We start from the raw sequence: 20,000 nt of genomic DNA, 5'->3' as shown, positions 1-20,000 counted from the left end.
GGCAGATTCTCTCTCTCTCTCTCTCTCTCTCTCTCTCTCTCTCTCTGCCCATTAGAAATGCTGAATTGTTGAGGTAATATTGTTTAAATAGCCTAAATGTTTAATAGATTTATCTGTATTTGCCTCTACAACTTATAGCGCTGTTCATTTTGAAATTTCAGTATCTTATAACTGTAAATGCTTCCTAACATATTGGACACACTTTACACATATTGCTGTGATTTTTTCATCTCCAAGTATCAACATGACCATTTTTTGAAGATGAGATGCATTTTGGAAAAAAAGATGAGCTCTGGTCTAATGCGCCATCTGTCTTAAGAAACCCCAAGGTTTTTTTCGGCATTATTTCGCTATCGTGCCTATTCTGAATGAGCCATTTTGATATAGATTAATCTAGATTAATCTAGATTAATTTCATAATTACAGTGAGATTAATCTAGATTAAAAAAATTAATCTATGCCCACCCCTAATTGTAATGTAATGTAATGCCACAAGAGAAGATATAGGCCTACATGCTGCCACTTACGGAGGTGTGGTTGTGTGACGCGGGTGGCAAAGTGAAAAGAAGAGAAAATGCAGCCACTTACGGAAGTGTGGTTGTGTAATGTAATGTACTTACGGAAGTGTGGTTGTGTAATGTAATGTAATGTACTTACGGAGGTGTGGTTGTGTAATGTAATGTAATGTAATGTAATGTAATGTAATGTACTTACGGAAGTGTGGTTGTGTAATGTAATGTAATGTACTTACGGAGGTGTGGTTGTGTAATGTAATGTAATGTAATGTAATGGACTTACATAGGTGAGGTTGTGTAATGTAATGTAATGTAATGTAATGTAATGTAATGTACTTACGGAGGTGTGGTTGTGTAATGTAATGTAATGTAATGTACTTACGTAGGTGTGGTTGTGTAATGTAATGTAATGTAATGTAATGTACTTACGGAGGTGTGGTTGTGTGACGCGGGTGGCGATCACAGGTGTATGCTGGGGGATGTAGTGAGGATGTGCATAGGGGGGCATCCCCATCCCGGGGGGGGGCATCCCGAGTGCGTTGCCATAGACGATCTCCTCGTAGGGCCGCAGGGGGGGTTGCGCATGCACCGCCACCGTGTAGTAGGGGGGAGGGGGGTCGTTCTGCGGAGGGAGGGGACAAAATTTTGCTTTTATTAAGTTATTTTTGAAGTATTTTGCCTATGTTATTGAAGAAAACTTCCGTAATACCGGGAGGTACATTGTGATACATTTTTTTTGTGTTTGATGAGTTATTTTTAACAGGGACGGCGCTGGGCATAGGCAGACAACATGGTTGCCTGGGGTGCCAAGCTGACAAGAACAAACTGAAACGAAGACCCAGTCCAATGGATGTAAACAGTGAGGTACATTGCGAATTTGCGATACATTCTTTTTGTGTTCAATGAGTTATTTTGATCAGGGACTGCGCTAGGCAGACAAGGTGTGCGCTCCAATATGTGACCTTGCTTCCTCCACTTGTGCTTGTCGCCTCGCACCAGGAAGTAATATGTCATGATGGCATCACTGACAACAGCATTATATTTCAATATCTTGCAAAATCAAGTGTTGCCATGGCGCCGGAGTGTATGGCTGCCTCTGCTCACTGCTCCCAAAGAAAGTTTACTTTTTAATTATTTTTAATCACTTTGCAATAGTTTCAATTTTTTTCCCACCATGCCTATGGCTATAATCTCGTATGGAAGACAGGCCCTTATGGACATTCGCCAAAATATGGAAATAAGCATGGAACCTGCCAGTTTTCACCGAGAGCAGAGTTGTTTTCCTATTTGTTTACCTTGGTTACCGAGGCGTCGGAGGAAAAGAGGGAAAAGAGCTGGAATTCTAGTGAAGCATCGATCCAGACAACATCGCCCTCCGCTTCCATCTATATTACTGGCCAATGTGCAGTCACTAGAGAATAAACTGGACGAATTCAGAGCTAGACTGCGATTTCACCGCGAAGTCAGAGACTGTCATGTCATCGCTTTCACTGAGACGTGGCTGGAACCCACTGTGAAGGACTCGGCTATTCTACCAGAGGGATTCGCAGTTTTTCGCCAGGACAGAACACCTGAATCAGGCAAGACTAAGGGTGGTGGTGTGTGTATGTTTGTGAATAAGCGATGGTGTGAGGATGCGCATGTGACATCAGCGGGCTGCTCTTCAAATCTTGAGTATGTTATGGTTAGATGCAGACCTTTTTACCTACCACGCGAGTTTGCTGGAGTGTTTCTGACAGTTGTCTATATCCCACCTCATGCCGACTGTACTGTTGCACTGTCTGAACTGTACGAGGTTGTCGACAGATATGAAAGCCAGCACCCAGAAGCGGCTTTTGTCGTCATGGGGGATTTTAACAGAGCTAATATGAAGAAAATGCTGCCGAAATACCACCAGCACGTATCTTGTCCGACTCGAGGCGAGAACACGCTAGATCACGTCTACACGTCTTTTAAGGGTGCATACAGAGCCCGCCCTCGTCCGGCTTTTGGCAAATCAGATCACGCCTCAGTGCTTTTACTCCCTGCTTATAGGCAGAAGCTAAAATCTGAACCACCGGTGACTCGCTCTGTACAGCGCTGGACGGACGAATCTGACGCCGTTCTGCGCGACTGTTTCAGCACAACAGACTGGGGTATGTTCCGCTCGGCCTCTGATAACATTAATGACTACACAGAGAGCGTCACTGACTACATCTCCAACTGCATAGATGAAGTTGTGCCAAGAGTGACTTTTAGGAGTTTCCCCAACCAAAAACCATGGGTGAATGGGGAGGTCTGCACAGCCTTAAGATCGCGGTCAGCAGCCTTTCAGTCTGGTGATGTTGCAGAATATAAAAGTACAAGGTATGAGCTCAGGAAAATCATCAAGTCGGCTAAGAGGCAGTACAGGGAAAAAATAGAAAATTACTACAGGGACTCAGATAGCAGGAATATGTGGAAGGGATTAAGGATAATCACTGACAACAAAGACAGAAACACCTGTTCAGATCAAGGCTCTGCCAATCTTGCTGAGGAGCTGAACTCCTTCTATGCCCGGTTTGAATCCAACATAAAGCCTGAAGTTCTGCTAGAGAGTGACTGCTGCCCCATCCAGTTATCTGTGACAGACGTTTACACATCGTTCAAGAAAGTGAATGTTCACAAGGCTCCTGGACCTGACAACATCCCAGGTCGTGTGCTTAAAGCCTGTGCATCTGAATTAGCTGATGTCTTCACAGATATTTTTAACCTCTCACTACAGCAGTCTGTTGTCCCTGCATGCTTCAAGAGGACTACCATCATCCCAGTCCCTAAAAAATCTACAGTGAGTTGTCTGAATGATTACCGACCAGTAGCTCTTACATCTGTAGCCATGAAGTGCTTTGAGAGGCTTATCAAAATGCATATCACATCATCTATTCCTGCTGCACTTGACCCACTTCAGTTCGCCTATAGGTCAAACAGATCAACTGATGACGCCATTGCCCTTGCACTAAACACCGCTCTTACTCATCTTGATCACAGTAACACCTATGTGAGGTTGCTCTTTATTGACTACAGCTCTGCCTTCAACACAATTATTCCATCCAAACTAGTATTAAAGTTGCAATCTCTAAACCTTAATCCCTCACTCTGCAGCTGGATTCTAAACTTTCTCACCGATAGGCCTCAAGCAGTGCGACTGGGCAAGTTCACCTCCTCCACACTCTGCCTCAGCACCGGCGCGCCCCAGGGATGTGTGCTCAGCCCCCTACTCTATTCCCTTTTCACACATGACTGCACAGCCACTCACAATTCCAATACCATCATTAAGTTTGCAGACGACACTACGGTAATTGGCTGCATCACAAATGGAGATGAGTCGGCCTACAGGGCTGAGGTGGCGGCATTGTCAACCTGGTGTGTGGATAACAATCTACTCCTGAATGTCAGCAAAACAAAGGAGTTGATTGTGGATTTCCGGAGGATACAACACCAGCCACACCAGCCAATTTACATCGCTGATACTGCAGTGGAGAGGGTTAAGAGCTATAAATTCCTAGGAGTCAACATCAAGGAGGATCTCAGCTGGTCTCATCACATCAATTGCATCACTAAGACGGCTAGACAGCGACTGTTTTTTCTGAGACGGCTGCACAGATATGGAATGGAGAGTAGGATACTGGCCAACTTCTATCGCTGTACAATAGAAAGCATTTTAACTGGTAATTTCACAGCCTGGTATGGTAACACCACTGCCCAAGATAGGAGAGACCTCCAACGAGTCATCAAATCTGCTCAAAGGACAATCCAATCAGATCTACCTAACATCCAGGATCTTTACAACCAGCGGTGTCTGAGGAGGGCCAAACGAATCATAGCTGATCCATACCACCCCAGCTACACACACTTCACCCTTCTACCATCTGCCCGGAGATACAGGTGCTTACGTGCTCACACCAGCCGACTCAGGGACAGCTTCTTCCCTCAATGTATCAGACTGTTGAATACAAAATCACCAACATAGGAAGAAATCCACTCAACACATCTCCCCTTTCTCCAACCTGCCATTTTTTCAACTTTTTAAATATACATTTTTTATTTTTTAACATTCTTTTTTAACATTCTTTTTAACCTTTTTTGGGACTCCCAGAGCAGGGAAGCTTTTCATTGTATATATATGTTTCATATATATACACATGACAAATAAAATATCTTGTATCTTGTATCTTGTAAAGTCTTTTTCACATTTGCAATTGGGATGGTGAATGAAAAACAGTCCCCCAAAAGTTGTTGGGGCTAGGCTGACAGCTGGGGAACTTTATTGTTATCGCCACAGAGGAGGGGCCAGGAGGCAGGGCGAGGCCACAAGCACAAGTGGAGGAAGCAAGGTCGCATATTGCAACGCACCCAAGGTGGTTGCATGGCTAGACTGACTAGAACAAACTCAAACGAAGACCCAGTCCAAATGGATGCAAACAGTAACTGACCCAGTCCCATTGGGTTGCCCCAGGGATATTTCTGTTTCCAGTATGAGGTCATAATGGCTGATCTACTGTAACTCCATAATAAATCACCCAACTCACTCCATTAAAAAGTCATTTGAGCTACCAGCCAGATAAAAGTCAGCTGTGTCCCTTTATGAATGTGTTGTGTTCAGTGGGACCTGAGCAGGAGAGGCCTTGTTCAGCTGTACGCTTCAGGGCTCCCTGGAAGCAATCCCAGGACACTGCACAGCACACAGCATTGGCAAACCAGGGTTACGTTTCTCAAAAAAGTGTAGTTGTTAGCTAGTTAGCAACTTGGGTAGTTGCCAATGGGAAATTGCATTGCAAACAAAGAAGTAGCTAACATCGTTAGCAAAAGCAAATGCACCCCGGGACAGAGCTGAACTGGGTCAAATGAAACACCTTGATGTCCATCTCTCTCTCTCTCTCTCTCTCTCTCTCTCTCTGGCCCCCCTGGCCCCCTCCCTCTGTCTTTGTCACCCTCGTCTGGGACAACCAGCGGCCATGACACTTATGCCTTTGTCATGGCAACAAACACCAAACGTCTCCCTGAGAAACGTGAGACTAGAACGACAATGGTGTGCTGGTCTCCTGGCAACAGCCCCCCTGTGATATCACCATGTCCAATTGTTGAGGGTTCCAATAGAAGGCCTTTCGCTGAACTTACACGAATACAGAATACTCTCTCTCTCTCTCTCTCTCTCTCTCTCTCTCTCTCTCTCTCTCTCTCTCTCTCTCTCTCTCTCTCTCTCTCTCTCTCTCTCTCTCTCTCTCTCTCTCTCTCCACAGCCACAGGTGTACGCCTCACCCATCGAAGGTGCTCTCATCCCCCCCATCCCCCCTCTCCTCACTCTCTATCTTTCTCCCTTTCTCTCCCGTGCTCTCTGTGTCTTTCTCTCTCTCTCTCTCTTTCTCTATCTATCTCTCTCTCTCTCTCTCTCTGTCTTTCTCTCTCTCTCTCTCTCTCTCTCTCTCTCTCTCTCTCTGTCTCTCTCTCTCTCTCTGTCTCTCTCTGTCTGTCTTTCTCTCTCTCTCTCTCTCTCTCTCTCTCCCTCTCTCTCTCTCAACAGCCACAGGTGTACGCCTCACCCATCGAAGGTGCTCTCATCCCCCCCTGTACCAATAAAGACCGGCTGGCGTGAGCTGCCTCGTCTACCTGTCTATCTGGCACACAGATCTGTCTGAAACGGTCCTGCGAGACACTGCCAGACCAACCACCACATTATACCCTAATAACAACAAGACTCGCTGGCAACAATCGAGATGTTGGCCAAGACGAACATAACAGACACATGATTTATGACTGGATTGGCCATATGACATACAGTGCCATTTGCCCAGTGGACTGTTGATGATTTTGGCCTGACCCTATACACAAAGGTATCAGTGGGAGCCTACCTATGTTCCCCGGGTCCTATGTTCCCCGGGTTCTATGTTCCCCTGTCTTTGTATGGGAGTGGGGAACATAGGACCCTTTTTCTAAAAAACTGTTCTATGTTTCCTGCATTGTATGTTTCCGAGTTTTAAAATTGTGCCCTTCCCAAAACCATCCCTAAACCTAACCTGTCAGAAATGTAATGTTTCTGAGTTGTAAATTTGTGCCCTAACCAAAACTATTCCTAAACCTAACCTGTCAGAGGTGCAACAACAACCTGCGCTTTGCGATGCGGCAGCAGTCTACTTGGAAGCAGCGGGGAACATAGAACCCTTTTCTGAAAAAAGGGTCCTAAGTTCCGCGCATTGTATGTTTCCAAGTTTTCAAATTGTGCCAAAAACATCCCTTAACCTAACCTGTTGTAATGCAATGTTTCTGAGTTTTCAATTTGTGCCCTGACCAAAACTATCCGTAAACCTATACTAACCTCACAGTTGCAACAACAACCAGCACTTTGCCATATGGCAGCAGTCTACTTTGAAGCAGTGGGGAACATAGAACCAGTGCTTAATTTGAAGGGGAGCAAGGGGGAGCTAGCTCCGGAACCTCAGACGAGAGCTCCGGAACCTTGGATGGAACCTCAAGGAAAGACATCACAGACCCCCCCTCGTGGGGGAGCCACCCATCCTCTGCGCTCCGGGACCTCCCGCTTGACAAATTAAGCACTGCATAGAACCCTTTTTTGAAAAAAGGGTCCTATGTTCCCCGGTAGAGGGAGATAGGACACGGGGAACATAGGACCCGGGGAACATAGGGATGACCCCGTATCAGTCCTTATGCTGCTACAGCAGGCCAATCCGAAACAGATGCAGATTTATGAAACTCATTTGGCTGTTATGGTCAAAATAGCTCATATTACTGTTATGTAGATTACTAAACATGTTTTCACAGGCTTCCTAGTCTCTCTCAATACCTAGTGAACCGAACATCGTGGCTGAAAATGCCCTGCCCGTATTTTACTCCTGTCACACAGCTCTGCACAGATTTGCCTACGAGCAGCAGGAAACGCAGACACTATCAGTGCCAAAACATACCAAGGCGGAACGGAACGGTCGCAGAACGGTCGCGGTCTTTCTGCTTAGTTTTGGCCGGCGTGCTTTTCTCTGCCTTGCACACTGACAGCGTCGGCGTGCGCGGCCAGTCCTGTTCAAAACCCTCCCCACAGCTAAAGCTAGTGTGCTACTTTGCCATTCATTTGAATGAGACACCACCGGTTGCCGGCGTGAAAAATACGCTGGAGTTCTATTTTCCAAATGCAGCGCGGCGCGGAGCCGGCTCCCGCGCCGCTGACGCCCGACTACCGCCGGTTGGTGTGTAAGGACAGATAGGTTTCAATGTATTTTCACCGACGCCGGTAAAAAACGCGGCCGTTCCGCGACGCTTTACCGCGTTGGTGTGTAAGACCCCTCAGTGTCTCTGTCCATCAGTGCGCTGGGTTTACCATGCCAAGGGAGCAAAACATTGTCAGCGTGCAAATGCACCCTGGAACATAAACCCCAGTAGTCCACACTGAAACATGTCTTCCACTTTGTCAGACACATCCTCAGATAGTGGAGTAGCAATGCTGTAATCTGTAAAAGATAGTGATGGCTAGTGATGATAAAAGCTACAAAGTAATTCATATCCCTGTGTAGTACTGGGAATCCAAATCCCATAATGCTTTCTACCACAAAATGCAACAGAGGTGACAATCCAGCCCAGAATGTCTTCCTCTGTGGCCTCACTCCAGATGTTAAAAATGGACTATTCCTGGCAATTCCATGTAACTCTGCTCCTATGGGCTCTCTCCACTGGCGTGCACAGACATTTTGGGGGGCAGGTGCTCAAAAAGGGCACTGGTCCAGTAGGGCAAAGGGGTTTGGTGCCTTAAGCCGGGCATACACTGTGCAATATTTTCACTCGTGGGTCTTAAGCTTCTGCTCACACTGCACGATGGAATTTCACTGTTTAAAAGTTCACAACTCACGACTCACGTCCTCACACTACACGAGCCGACAGTCGGATGCGAGCAAAATGCTTCCACCGTACGACGCGACAGGCATGTTTCCCCGGTCTGCAGAGGAGGCAACATGCGCACCTGAGGTGGAGATGAGGTCGCGCTCAACAGCGAATCGCACGACCCTATTAATTTGTGCATGTGAAGTGTCAAATCGGGTCGTAGCACTGCTTTAACTGTGCGATTTACGCACGAGCCACGACCAGAATTTCAAACCGTTTTGATTTTCTAGCGACCCTGCGATTGCACGATCGTGAGGCGAAATCGCTTGTCGTTACCCCATGTACACTGCACGATGCGAGACTCACGATTGACCTGCGATTGAGCAAGAAATCGGCCCGACTTTCAAAAAGTCGTGCGAGTGCCAAATCGGGGCAAAATCGGGGCAAAAGTCGCACAGTGTAAGCCCAGCTTTAGCACCACCTACTCCTTATCTGTGCACACCTATGGCTCTTTCTCTCTAACGGGTCATTTGCATTGACTATTGGCCTTGCTGCCTGGCTGTCTGCGGTCCTCCTCCACTGTCTCAAATGATGCCTCTTTGTCACCACCTCACACCGGGAAGTAGATCGTCCCGGCAACACCAGGCGAGGCGAGGCGAGGCGAGGCTTCCTTCTCAAGTTCAGCTCTGGGTTTTTGTCTGGCTATGGCCACAATGGTTTGCCATTTTAGAAAGCGTAACCTTAGGCTGGCTGTTTATACCTGTGGAGATACACACTCCCTCCCTGACATAGAAGAGGACAAACACCCCTCACTCCCTCTCATACAGCCTGCCTTACCTGCCCTGTACAGCTTGTAGAGAGGCCATGATGGAAAACCCTCTCTGCTCAGACAAATAAGTTGGCTACAGTGATTTTCAAAATGAACATTTCTATTGAAGTGAAGTGAAGTGAAAGCCCAACTGGGAAACTCCAACTCCCATTGTCATTGTGACGCAGCACTCCACAGTACACAAGTGAACACTGCACACTGCACACAACGAATTTGCATTTATGCTTCACTGTGCACTGTCTAATTACTCCCCCTACCAACCTGGCGGGTCAGGAGTCGAACCGGCAACCTTTGGGCTTCAAGTCTGACGCCCTAACTGCTTACCCATGACTGCCCTGTTGTACCCCTGCACTGAATACCTGTTGGATTCTCTGCTTGCCTGAATGGGCTGTGAAGCTCATTTCGGTGAACTGTGTTGCTGTGTCATAATGACAATGAGAATTTCTTCAAAACTTGTTGACATGATCACGCCCTAATGAAGACCCTGTGTGGTTGAAACCGGTTGGTGTTTTTAGTTATGTACCTCCGTTAAAATAAAGGGTTTTTAAATTACTAAACACCATACTACTCCTTGTCTCTATGCAAGAGTCGCCTGAAGTAGGCCCAACTGCCAACAAGTTTTGAAGAATGGACTTTGTCGTTTAACTTCAAGAGCACCAGCATCGGAGTGTACTGTCTAACAAAGACGAGCGCTCAGCATCTCTCCCTTATGACAATGAGAATTTATTTGATTTCAGAGGTCTACAACGCAACGCACCACCTTGCCGAACATTTGGTCTTCTCTAGCATATTTCTCTACATTCAGCCATCTTTGTATCTCTGGCATATTTCTTTGCTTTGAACTCCTTCTCTATCATGTGAGAGTTCCTCTCTGTCACCTCTCTCGTGATAATGCAGATGACCTGATTGCCAGAGTGAAAAAACCACTAATCAAAATGCAAATCTTGTGTGCACCGTCACACATAGACACACACTCTCTCTTGTTCTCCTTCTCTCTCTCTCTCTCTCTCTCTCTCTCTCTCTCTCTCTCTCTCTCTCTCTCTCTCTCCACTCTCTCTCTCTCTCTCTCACTCTCTATCTCATTCACTCACTCACTCACTCACTCACTCACTCACTCACTCACTCACTCACTCACACACATGCATCCACGACACCCACACACCTCTATCAATCATGCAGTTCTCAGAAATGATACCACTAATATATGCTGTGCTGTGCTATGAGTTCTCGGTTGGGAATATGCATACTCCGTAGTGTGAACTGGGTGAGAGTGTGACTCGAGAGGCATGCAGTCATGCTACTGCCATTGCAGTCATGCTACTGCCATTGTTCACACATTGGTCAATAGTTCACATCACATCAGAACAGGTTTGACTCAGCCCCAATCTTAGAGCTGTCTGACAGCTTTGCTCCTTTCTCTAGATTCTCACCTGATCTCTCTGACGCTGCAATAACAAAATAAAAGGTCTACAATGCGTCTACAATAGCGCTACAATAGGTCTACAAGACTTTTGTAGTTTCTGTGGTCTGTACATGGTATTCAATAGTAACTCAATACACTAGACCAACACCACTTACGTAAGCTATCTAAAAAGTACTGATGCCAAATAATAATATTGCTAGTCTGTCTCCACGTCTAGTTCTCAAAGGGACATGATATGATATGATAGGGTGGTAAAGCTTCTTTGCCTATTCTGGCCCGATTTCAAGTGAAGGAAACACACAATACAGACGGCCTATTTCCATTGCCATTGTTTAGGTGTTGATACCAGAAACAACCTGGCCCTACCCCAATCTGTCTGCAACCCGAATGCCATTCTTATTTTCACAGGTCTGATTTCATGATGTTTTCTGTTCTGTTGTCGTTTGGAATTTGTTTTTGTGCCCTTCTCTACATTCCCTTCCTTCTCCTACACAGTACATTTGACAGAGTTAACTTAACACTTAGAGAGTAAGATCAACACCATGGGTGTTATATTTGACTATGTGAGTGTTGAATTAACACCGAAATATTTGCTGTGTAACATCAGCAAAGCTCTCCATCACATGCGAAGGAGTGTGAGGTTGAATTTGTATGTTCTTTCCATTGGACTTCCAGTGCAGGGCTGTAGTGGAGGGTAAACGCACGTAAACGCCGTTTACGCACCTCTGGAATTTAGGAAATAGCGTTTACCCACCTCTAAATAGCGTTTACCCACCTCTAAATAGCGTTTGCGCAGCTCTTAATGGCAATTACACACGTGAAAGTTCCCTGCGCCTTGGGATCTGCCGTTGAAATAATCCAAAATAAATTTGGTGTCATTTCAAACATATTGTTGAACATACTTAACGCTTTAGTAGGAATCATTTTCATCTGCTCTGTATTCGGGTATGTGACCTTCCAATCAGTGCCTTTCGGCTGCGGCGGCGACACCAATCAGGATCCAGGGAATATGTAAACACATACACGTTATGTAGTTGCCTGCCTGCCTACCTGTTCAAAGTTAATCATCATGGATATTAGGAGATATTTGAAGAGACCATCCAGTGCTTCCACTTCCGCAGATGCCAGCAAAAGGCCTCAAGTACAAAGTAAGACTGACAGAGATCAATTTACATGAGTCGTTAAATGTGCTTTATAAATAAGTTTGACTTGACGAATTATGGCAATGACAGAACGAGCTATGTAGCAAGCTGCTGGTTACTGTATGTATTGGTTAGATAAGTAGTCCCAGGGTAACACAGAATGAGTGGAAAGCATTAGGCAGTGACTGTGGGGGTATTGCCGTTGGTTCATGTGTGCAAACATGTAACATCGGGTGAGAACATGTGCGCAACGATGCGTTATGACGCGGCGAGACGCGAGGATCTTCGTCCAAATCGCTAATCACATGCATCATCGCTAACTGCGTTTACATCGCGTGCCATCTCTCTCTCTCTCTCTCTCTCTCTCTCTCTCTCTCTCTCTCTCTCTCTCTCAGTACATTGAACTTAACTAGCCTACTATTTACCTATAACAAATGGTGAATTTCTGAGCCCTTTTTAATTTGTACCACTGAAGGCATTTGATAATGCGTCATCATATTTTAGAAATAGGGCCTATGTGCCTACATATCATTATTCCTTTTATAGCCCATACCAAATCTTGATCATTTTTTGAAATGGTTTCAGTTGTTTAGGACTTGTGTAGGACTGAAATTATGTCTGCATACTATCAGTGCTGCAAACATAGGCTATTCAACACACTTTAAAAACACACTGAAAAGATAAGGCCACAGTAGCCTACTAAAAATATTTTGTTCATAATAATGCTGATTAATAAATGGTGATCTTAAATTTTCATACTGACATCCTTAGATTTGACTTGGTAGATCACGGCCAACCATCAACTTCAAAAGTATATCGGTTAAAAAAAGGTTGGGCACCCCTGAAATAGGAGATGAAGAAACAGGTAGTGCGAGAGGAGACACACACACACACACACACACACACACACACACACACACACACACACACACACACACACACACACACACACACACATCTACTGTAGATAGTTCTTACTCTACACATACTTTTCTTTACTGTTGAAACACAATACAAACTACAAACACATTTGTCATTGATTTAATATGACTTTAACTGATAACGTCATGGAATATGGCCAGGGCAGCCATACAGATTCGTGACACCTTGCGTTGCTTTGTGCTGTGTCGCGTCGCGTCGCGTCGCGTCGCGTCGCGTCACGTCGCGTCACGGTCTGTCTGATCAAAAAAATCATAGTTTACCCACCTCTAATTTGACCACTACAGCCCTGTTCCAGTGGACTGCAATATAATAGGTAAACTGGAAGCGAGCATGTGGAACTCACACTCCTTAATGGCAATGCAATAGTGTAATTCAATTGCATTTTAGAAAACAATAAAGTGCTACCAAAGTGAAGTGCAAATGTTTTGGTCACCGTCAGACCATCATGATGATTCCTTTAGTAGACAGGACAGTAGCCTATGTGATGGTGTCAAGAATTGAGTAGAGCGAGAGAGAGAGAGAGAGAGAGAGAGAGAGAGAGAGAGAGAGAGAGAGAGAGAGAGAGATGGGAGAGGATCAGCAACCATTTGAGCCACGGGAACGAGGTTGAATTTTTTAAGCCATGGCAGAAAACTCAGCCCAGCTGTATAACAGGCATTGATTGGCTGTTACATCTTCCATGTTTAAATAATCACAGAGATCATCTATTTTTTTCCTTTTTTCACATTCTTCATCCATGATAAAGAGGTCCGCCTTCATTTCTTTATCCTTAATTATACTCTGCTGTCACTTAAAAAGAGATCAGCTTGGAAATGTGCAGGGGGGCAGTCTGTAATGCATTTTCCCTCTGTCTCTTTATTACAGCCGTCTCCAAAAGTATTGTCGCCTATCCATCTGTTTGGAGTAACAGCTAATAACCTGACTTTCAATTAATCACTTGGCTTCAGAAGTCACTCATATGAAACCTACAACCCTCCCAAATGAAAATGTATGTACAAAAAAAAAAAATCATGCACCAAAGAAAGATTGACCCTTCAATGAACACAGACACGGCAGATTTTCACAAGACAAAAGTTCTGTCTCCTATCGAACATAATGTGAAAATGAGCAGATAAGTCACATCAAAACACTTAAAATACACAGATCGGGTGTCATACTTGATCACTGAATCACTCTCACCACTTCAAAAAAAATCAACTTTGGCCTTAGGTGTATGTTTAAGGTCATTGTAATCATGGAAAGCAACACAATGAAAAACAATGAAGGTCAATGAGAGATGGTGACATATTTGCCCGGGGCGATATACCCGAGAGGGGGTGGCACCACCGTGAAACTGCCCACATCGCGAAACCCCAAGTGACAAAATCACTATAAACAAACATGTTAAAATAATTTAAGTGTCGTTTTGTACACTATTACCACATTGCTGTAATAATAACATTACTATTATTTTTGTCAGTTACAAGCGTTTTTTTCCCCCCAGATTTCTTGCCTGAGGCGGGGCCACCACAAAGTGGGCGGGACATCGGAGGGGGTATCGTAACTTATTGTAGGTCCGCCACTGCGATACAGTACAGTAATTACCTGTAATGGGCGCCACTGCCACACAGTACAGCAGCACGGCAATTTACTGTAATGAGAGCTTGATCCCCTTGCTGTGGTCTATAGCATGAGAGGAGTTTCCAGCAGCACTGTGGAAGCTGTTTCATAAGACGCCTTCAATAGTCACAGTACTCAGGTGACACCTGGTCCATAGTTTCAGCAGTAAGCATACACTGTAGCTTTATGCACGCCATGCCGGGTTGGGTTATACTATTGTAATGTTTAGCAAAAAATGAGTTGCGCTCTGAACACAAGTCATCAAGTAGACCATGGATTGTTTGCAGGGGGGACTCGCACAGAATGACAAACTCAAGTTTTTTCAGATCTTTTTTTTCAGATCACATTTATGACAAACATAACATTCCAGATGCAGCTCTATCCGATATCAATCATATATGTGGAAGCATTGGTATGGCTGCCTTTTAAGACTGTCATGACAGATATGTTTGTATATGCTTAGGCATTATTGCTTGTTGTTTTTTTCTCTTTTTCTCTTCTATTTTATATGTTATTGTTTTTTTTATGTATACTGTGATGTGTCTGCCTATTGGGCCTAGAGCCTGTAATAAAGTTCATATATATATAGAGGTTTTTTTTCAGATCATGAATATGATCTGTAAAAAAAAAAAAACCCTCTGTTTGAGTTTGTCATTCTGTGTGCGAGTCCCCCCTGCAAACAGTTAATGGGTTATACTATACTATACTATTGGGTTATACTATACTATAGGGTTGGGTTACTATTGGGTTGGGTTATATTATTCCCAGACACCTCAGAGTGGACAAACTGGCCCCTTTCCACATTGTTCAGCGGCACCAGCACACATCACCTCTCAGGGTGTTAATATAGCCAAAACCAACAGCGCACAATAGCAGCATAATCCATGAGGTTAAATAGCCAAAACCCAATAGCTCATAATAGCAGCATAATCCAGGGGCCGTCATGGGTAAGCGGTTAGGGTGTCAGACTTGTACCCAAAGGTTGCCACTTCGACTCCCGACCCACCAGGTTGGTTGGGCGAGTAATTGATCAGTGCTCTCCCCCATCCTCCTCCATGACTGAGGTACCCTGAGTATGGTACTGTTCCGCCGCACTGCTCCCTTGGGGCGCCATTGGGGGCTGCCCCCTTGCATGGGTGAGGCATAAAATGCAATTTCGTTGTGTGCAGTGTGCAGTGAACACTTGTGTGCTGTGGAGTGCTGTGTCACAATGACAATGGGAGTTGGAGTTTCCCGGGTGGGCTATCACGCTTTCATACTGTACACACTGAGTTTGGCTGATTATACTGTATTATGTCAGTGGTGATAAATGAAACATCTCCCCAACACACACACGGGACCAGCTGAGAGGTCAAGTGTTACTTTGGAGATTTAGGGATTTATCCCAAGCTGTCAGGAGACACTGTAGAATGGGATGAGCGCAGAGAGAAATCAGATGGGTTTATGCTTTTTTTTTTTTTTTTAATCCATCTGGGAAACTCCAACTCCCATTGTCATTGTGACACAGCACTCCACGAAATTGCATTTATGCCTCATCCGTGCAAGGGGGCAGCCCCCAATGGCACCCGAAACGGAGCAGTGCAGCAGGACGGTACCATACTCAGGCTACCTCCACTGGGTAATTACTCCCCCCACCAACCTGGCGGGTCGGGATTCGTACCAGCAACCTTTGGGCTACAAGTCTGACACTCTAACCACTTACCCATGACTGCCACTCATTACTGTTACTGCAAAAGTCATATTTAAAGATGCCTGCCTTAGTCCAGTTAGGGCCTTTGACACAGAGTGTATTTTTCAGTATTAGGTGAAAGTGAAAAGTGAAAGCCCACCTGGGAAACTCCCATTGCCATTGTGACACATAGCACACAGTGCACACAACGACATTGCATTTATGGCTTTTCGCAATTTCGTTGTGTGCAGTGTGCACTTGTGTGTGCTGTGAAGTGCTGAGTCACAATGACAATGTGAGTTGGAGATTCACTTGTCATTAGCATTATGCCTCTTTTCCACTGCCGGTTTTTCGGGTAGAACTACAGCTGACCCTGCAGCTGACCCATGGGCACCGGAGGAGGTGCGACAGGCAGCAATGCCCAGCAGGACATACATGGAACACCTTCCTGTACAAATCCCAGCTCGACACAGCACGACTCAGCCGCCGTTTTTGCTTTTCAAGTAGGCATGACACAGCTCAATCGTAAAGCAAAATGTGGCGACCGAGTTGTGCTGTGTCGAGCTGTAGGCCTATCAGAAAACCGGCAGTGGAAAAGAGGCCCTGGTTTCCTGTCAGATAGCAAACCAAAGCCAGTGTAGCCATTTGTCCAGGGGTTAATGGTTATCCTGTGAGTTAAAATGTCAACAGGGTGTATTAGTAATTGGCCTGTGGCAGGCCAGCCGGTTTGCTGTTTTCTAATTACAGTGTTTCAAGACGGAGGCCGCACCTTGCATAGCAGTGTTTTTTTACTGCACATGTGTGCACATCCCTCTTGAGACGTTGAATTTAATATTTGGGCCAGCACCCTCAGAGATTAAATAATTAAGAGTGACGCCTGTTCCAAGAAGAAAATTGTCCAATCACAGTGTGGCCCTTCTCTATGCTGACCAATCACAGCATTTCACGTCAGTGGTGTTTCAGAGCAGTGGCACCCTTTTTTTGGTCCACTGACCCGTCAAAGAAAGAAAGAAATACAGACAGAAAGAAAGAAAAACAGAAAGACAGAAAGAATGAAACTCCATAGTTGGCCTATTTTTCTTCCAAACCTGCTACACCTTGCCATGTAGAAGTCTGTTGATTACCAAAGTAAGGAGAGGTGGAGTATCCATCGTCAGTGCTGTAACTTGTACTGTTGTACTGTAGTTAGCAGTGTAATAATTTGCCTGTTGCCAGATCTGTGTGTTTTTGCGGCGGAGCCTTATTGCTCAGGCTAGAGAAAGAGACAAGAAAGCTACGAAGCCCAGATGAGATGAGTAGCCTATGGAAACTGCCACCTGGCAACAATAGGAATACTAATATCACACATACACACAGACACACACACAGACGCACACCGCACTTTCTACCTGCACTAAACACACACACACACACACACACACACACACACACACACACACACACACACACACACACACACACACACACACACACACACACACACACACACACACACACACACACACACACACACACACACTGCTGCTGGTGTACTTGATAGACCTATTTTAATATTTATTTGTCTTCAAAATGCTACTATTACTATGTCAGAACGCTATAAAGGACTTTTAGAAAAAGCACAACAAATACCTCATCTTAATGTACCGGTATGTTCTCTACAAGTCTTCTGTTGTCCAGTCTTGCACTTTAAATGTCTGTATGAGCACTGTCTATGTCCATACTGTCTTATGTCCATGTATGAGTACTGTCTATGTCTATACTGTCTATGTCCTTACCTAGATTAGTCTATGTCTGCATGGGAAAGCAATAAACGTAATTTCAAATTCTTTGTATGACCAGTGCATGTAAAGAAATTGACAATAAAACCTACTTGACTTGAATTGATACAAAGGGCTGTGGCCTGTAGGAAACAACAAAGTAGCGCTTAGTATGCGAGCAGTGTTAGGGAACTTCATTTCTCAGTCTTACTTAGCTCAGTTTTTCCAAATGTTGTGGCAACCATAAGGAACCACTTCCCAGTATCATGGGGGTGAGCATGATGACCCCTACCCCAGTGTATATGGGTGAAATATGGAAACTGGCACCTGGGGAAAAAATAAGAATGCTACAGTAATACCAATGGCTGTGGCCTGTGTAAATAACAAAGTAGTATGCTAATGGTGTCAGACAACATCATTTGTCAGTTTCACTTGTGCTTAGTTTTGCCAAATGTTTTGGCAACTATAAATCACTACCCAGTTTCCCAGGGGTGACAATAATGTCCACTGCCTAGTCTATGTGGAGGGGATAATAGCCATTGGAGTCCCTGAGGAGCTCAAGTCCCAGGGTGTCAACCAGGGCCGCTGGCAGCTTTTGCTGGGCCTGGGACAAATTCATCTGAAAGGACCCCCTACCCAATACATACAATGCAAGGGGAACCCGATTCTGGTCCCCCTATCTCACTGGGCCCAGGACAACATACCCCTTTGCCCCCCCCTGTCGGTGGGCCTGGTGTCAACACAGCACTTAACACCTGTAGCAGACAACCCTCCGTAAATAAACAGTCTTGCCGCTCGTTTCAACCCACTGTAAATAAACAATGTAGCCGCTTGTTTCATCTGCAATCTAGCCATTGTGAACTGTGGGTTCATCACACATGGATTCTCTCAAATTCTCTGTTAAAACCTCTCAAACCTCTCAAAAGGTTCTATTAAATAGGACAAATGTCTCCCGTTGGAAAATCTTTCAGTGGATAGACACTTCAGCAGAAATGTACGGGCACATCTGAATTAAGCAAACTCTTCCTCTGAACTGTTCTCAGTCAAAACATTCTCCAAATGGAGCATAACGTGACATTTTCACGGCCAGGCCTTCTACATTCCGCTGCCTGGTATGGGACACGTGTGCTTCTCGTGAAACTTATTTCCGTGACACTAACTTCACATTTACAAATCCTACTGTCATGAGGGTTGAAATCTCTTCTCCTACAGATACTGTTCCTCCGTGCGAAACAAAAGCAATGTTTTCTCAAAAATGTTCCCAAAAGTTGTCTTTACTTAAAATTCCTTTCCTTGATGCATGTTTCCAAGACGCTCTGGAGCAAAAGTTACAACCACACGCAGCCTGAGTGGCAATACGTACAGTGCGTCATCATCATATGCCTGAATCATGCTTGTGTGTTTTATCTCTGTTTAATTCTCTGTTTTAACTGTAAAGGAATCCCGCACACTGTCCATTCCACCAACAAACTTAATACAAAGTTTCGGTCGTATTAAAGTTTGTTGGTGGAATGGACAGCGGCGGGATTCCTTTACACTTGACTGACAACCCCACTGGGATAATATCCTACGCACCTGCCCAACTGAGGTGTGCAAAAGTATCTTTGTTGAATAATTCTGTTTTATCACACAATACGTACAGTGCCTGAAGCATTCCTGGTTCGATTCCGGCCCGGGTCCTTTGCCGACCCTTCCCCATCTCTCTCTCCCCCATTCGCTTCCTATCTATCACTTACCTGTCCTGTCACTAATAAAGGCAAAACGTCTGAAAAAGGATGGAAGCAGATCTGAAAGCTCATTTTCTTACCGGGTCATGCTTTTCCATTGGAGTGCAGCGGGCGAGTGTCAGCGTGAGTGTGTGTGTGTTTGGAAGGGTCCGAGGCAGCCGAGCAGACGTGGGTTGATCACAGCTGAGTGGAGTGTAACCGTGGCGAGGTAGGGTCCTTGTCTCGTCCTCGCACTCTGACTGGTCAGACAGCAAACGATCCCTCTCTATAAACTCACCTGCTCACCTGTACAGTAAATGTTGCGGTGTTAACTCAACACTTAGAGTGTTCATTTAAGTCCATATGAGGTCAAATCAGCTCTCTAAGTGTTAAATGAGCACTGCAGAATTTACTGTGTGAGTAAACGACCCCTCTATAAACTCAGCTCCTCACCACCACCACCACTCCCCGCAACATGCAACAACCTGTGACCTTTGTATCACACCTGACTCCCAACACCATTGCACTTGCCCTCACCCTCTCTTTCTCTAGGTGTGTGTGTGTGTGTCTTTCCTG

The 20,000-nt window shown here is 45.1% G+C and overlaps 1 protein-coding gene across 1 annotated transcript in view; it reads right to left on the bottom strand.

Moving 5' to 3' along the window:
* Positions 1-20,000, bottom strand: part of tmprss13a (transmembrane serine protease 13a) — a 43,682-nt gene that overhangs the window by 23,614 nt on the left and 68 nt on the right. The window contains exons 1-2 of the mRNA XM_063205883.1: positions 19,526-20,000; positions 945-1,137 (exon numbers count right to left, since the gene is read on the bottom strand). The exon at positions 19,526-20,000 is cut by the window's right edge and continues 68 nt beyond it. Of these exons, the coding sequence (XP_063061953.1) occupies positions 945-1,137; positions 19,526-19,543 (211 nt within the window). The 5' untranslated portion in view covers positions 19,544-20,000. The remainder of the gene's footprint in view (positions 1-944; positions 1,138-19,525) is intronic.

The sequence above is a fragment of the Engraulis encrasicolus genome, chromosome 8, assembly GCF_034702125.1.
Source record: "Engraulis encrasicolus isolate BLACKSEA-1 chromosome 8, IST_EnEncr_1.0, whole genome shotgun sequence".
Taxonomy (NCBI): domain Eukaryota; kingdom Metazoa; phylum Chordata; class Actinopteri; order Clupeiformes; family Engraulidae; genus Engraulis; species Engraulis encrasicolus.
This window is presented reverse-complemented; position numbering and strand designations above follow the sequence as displayed.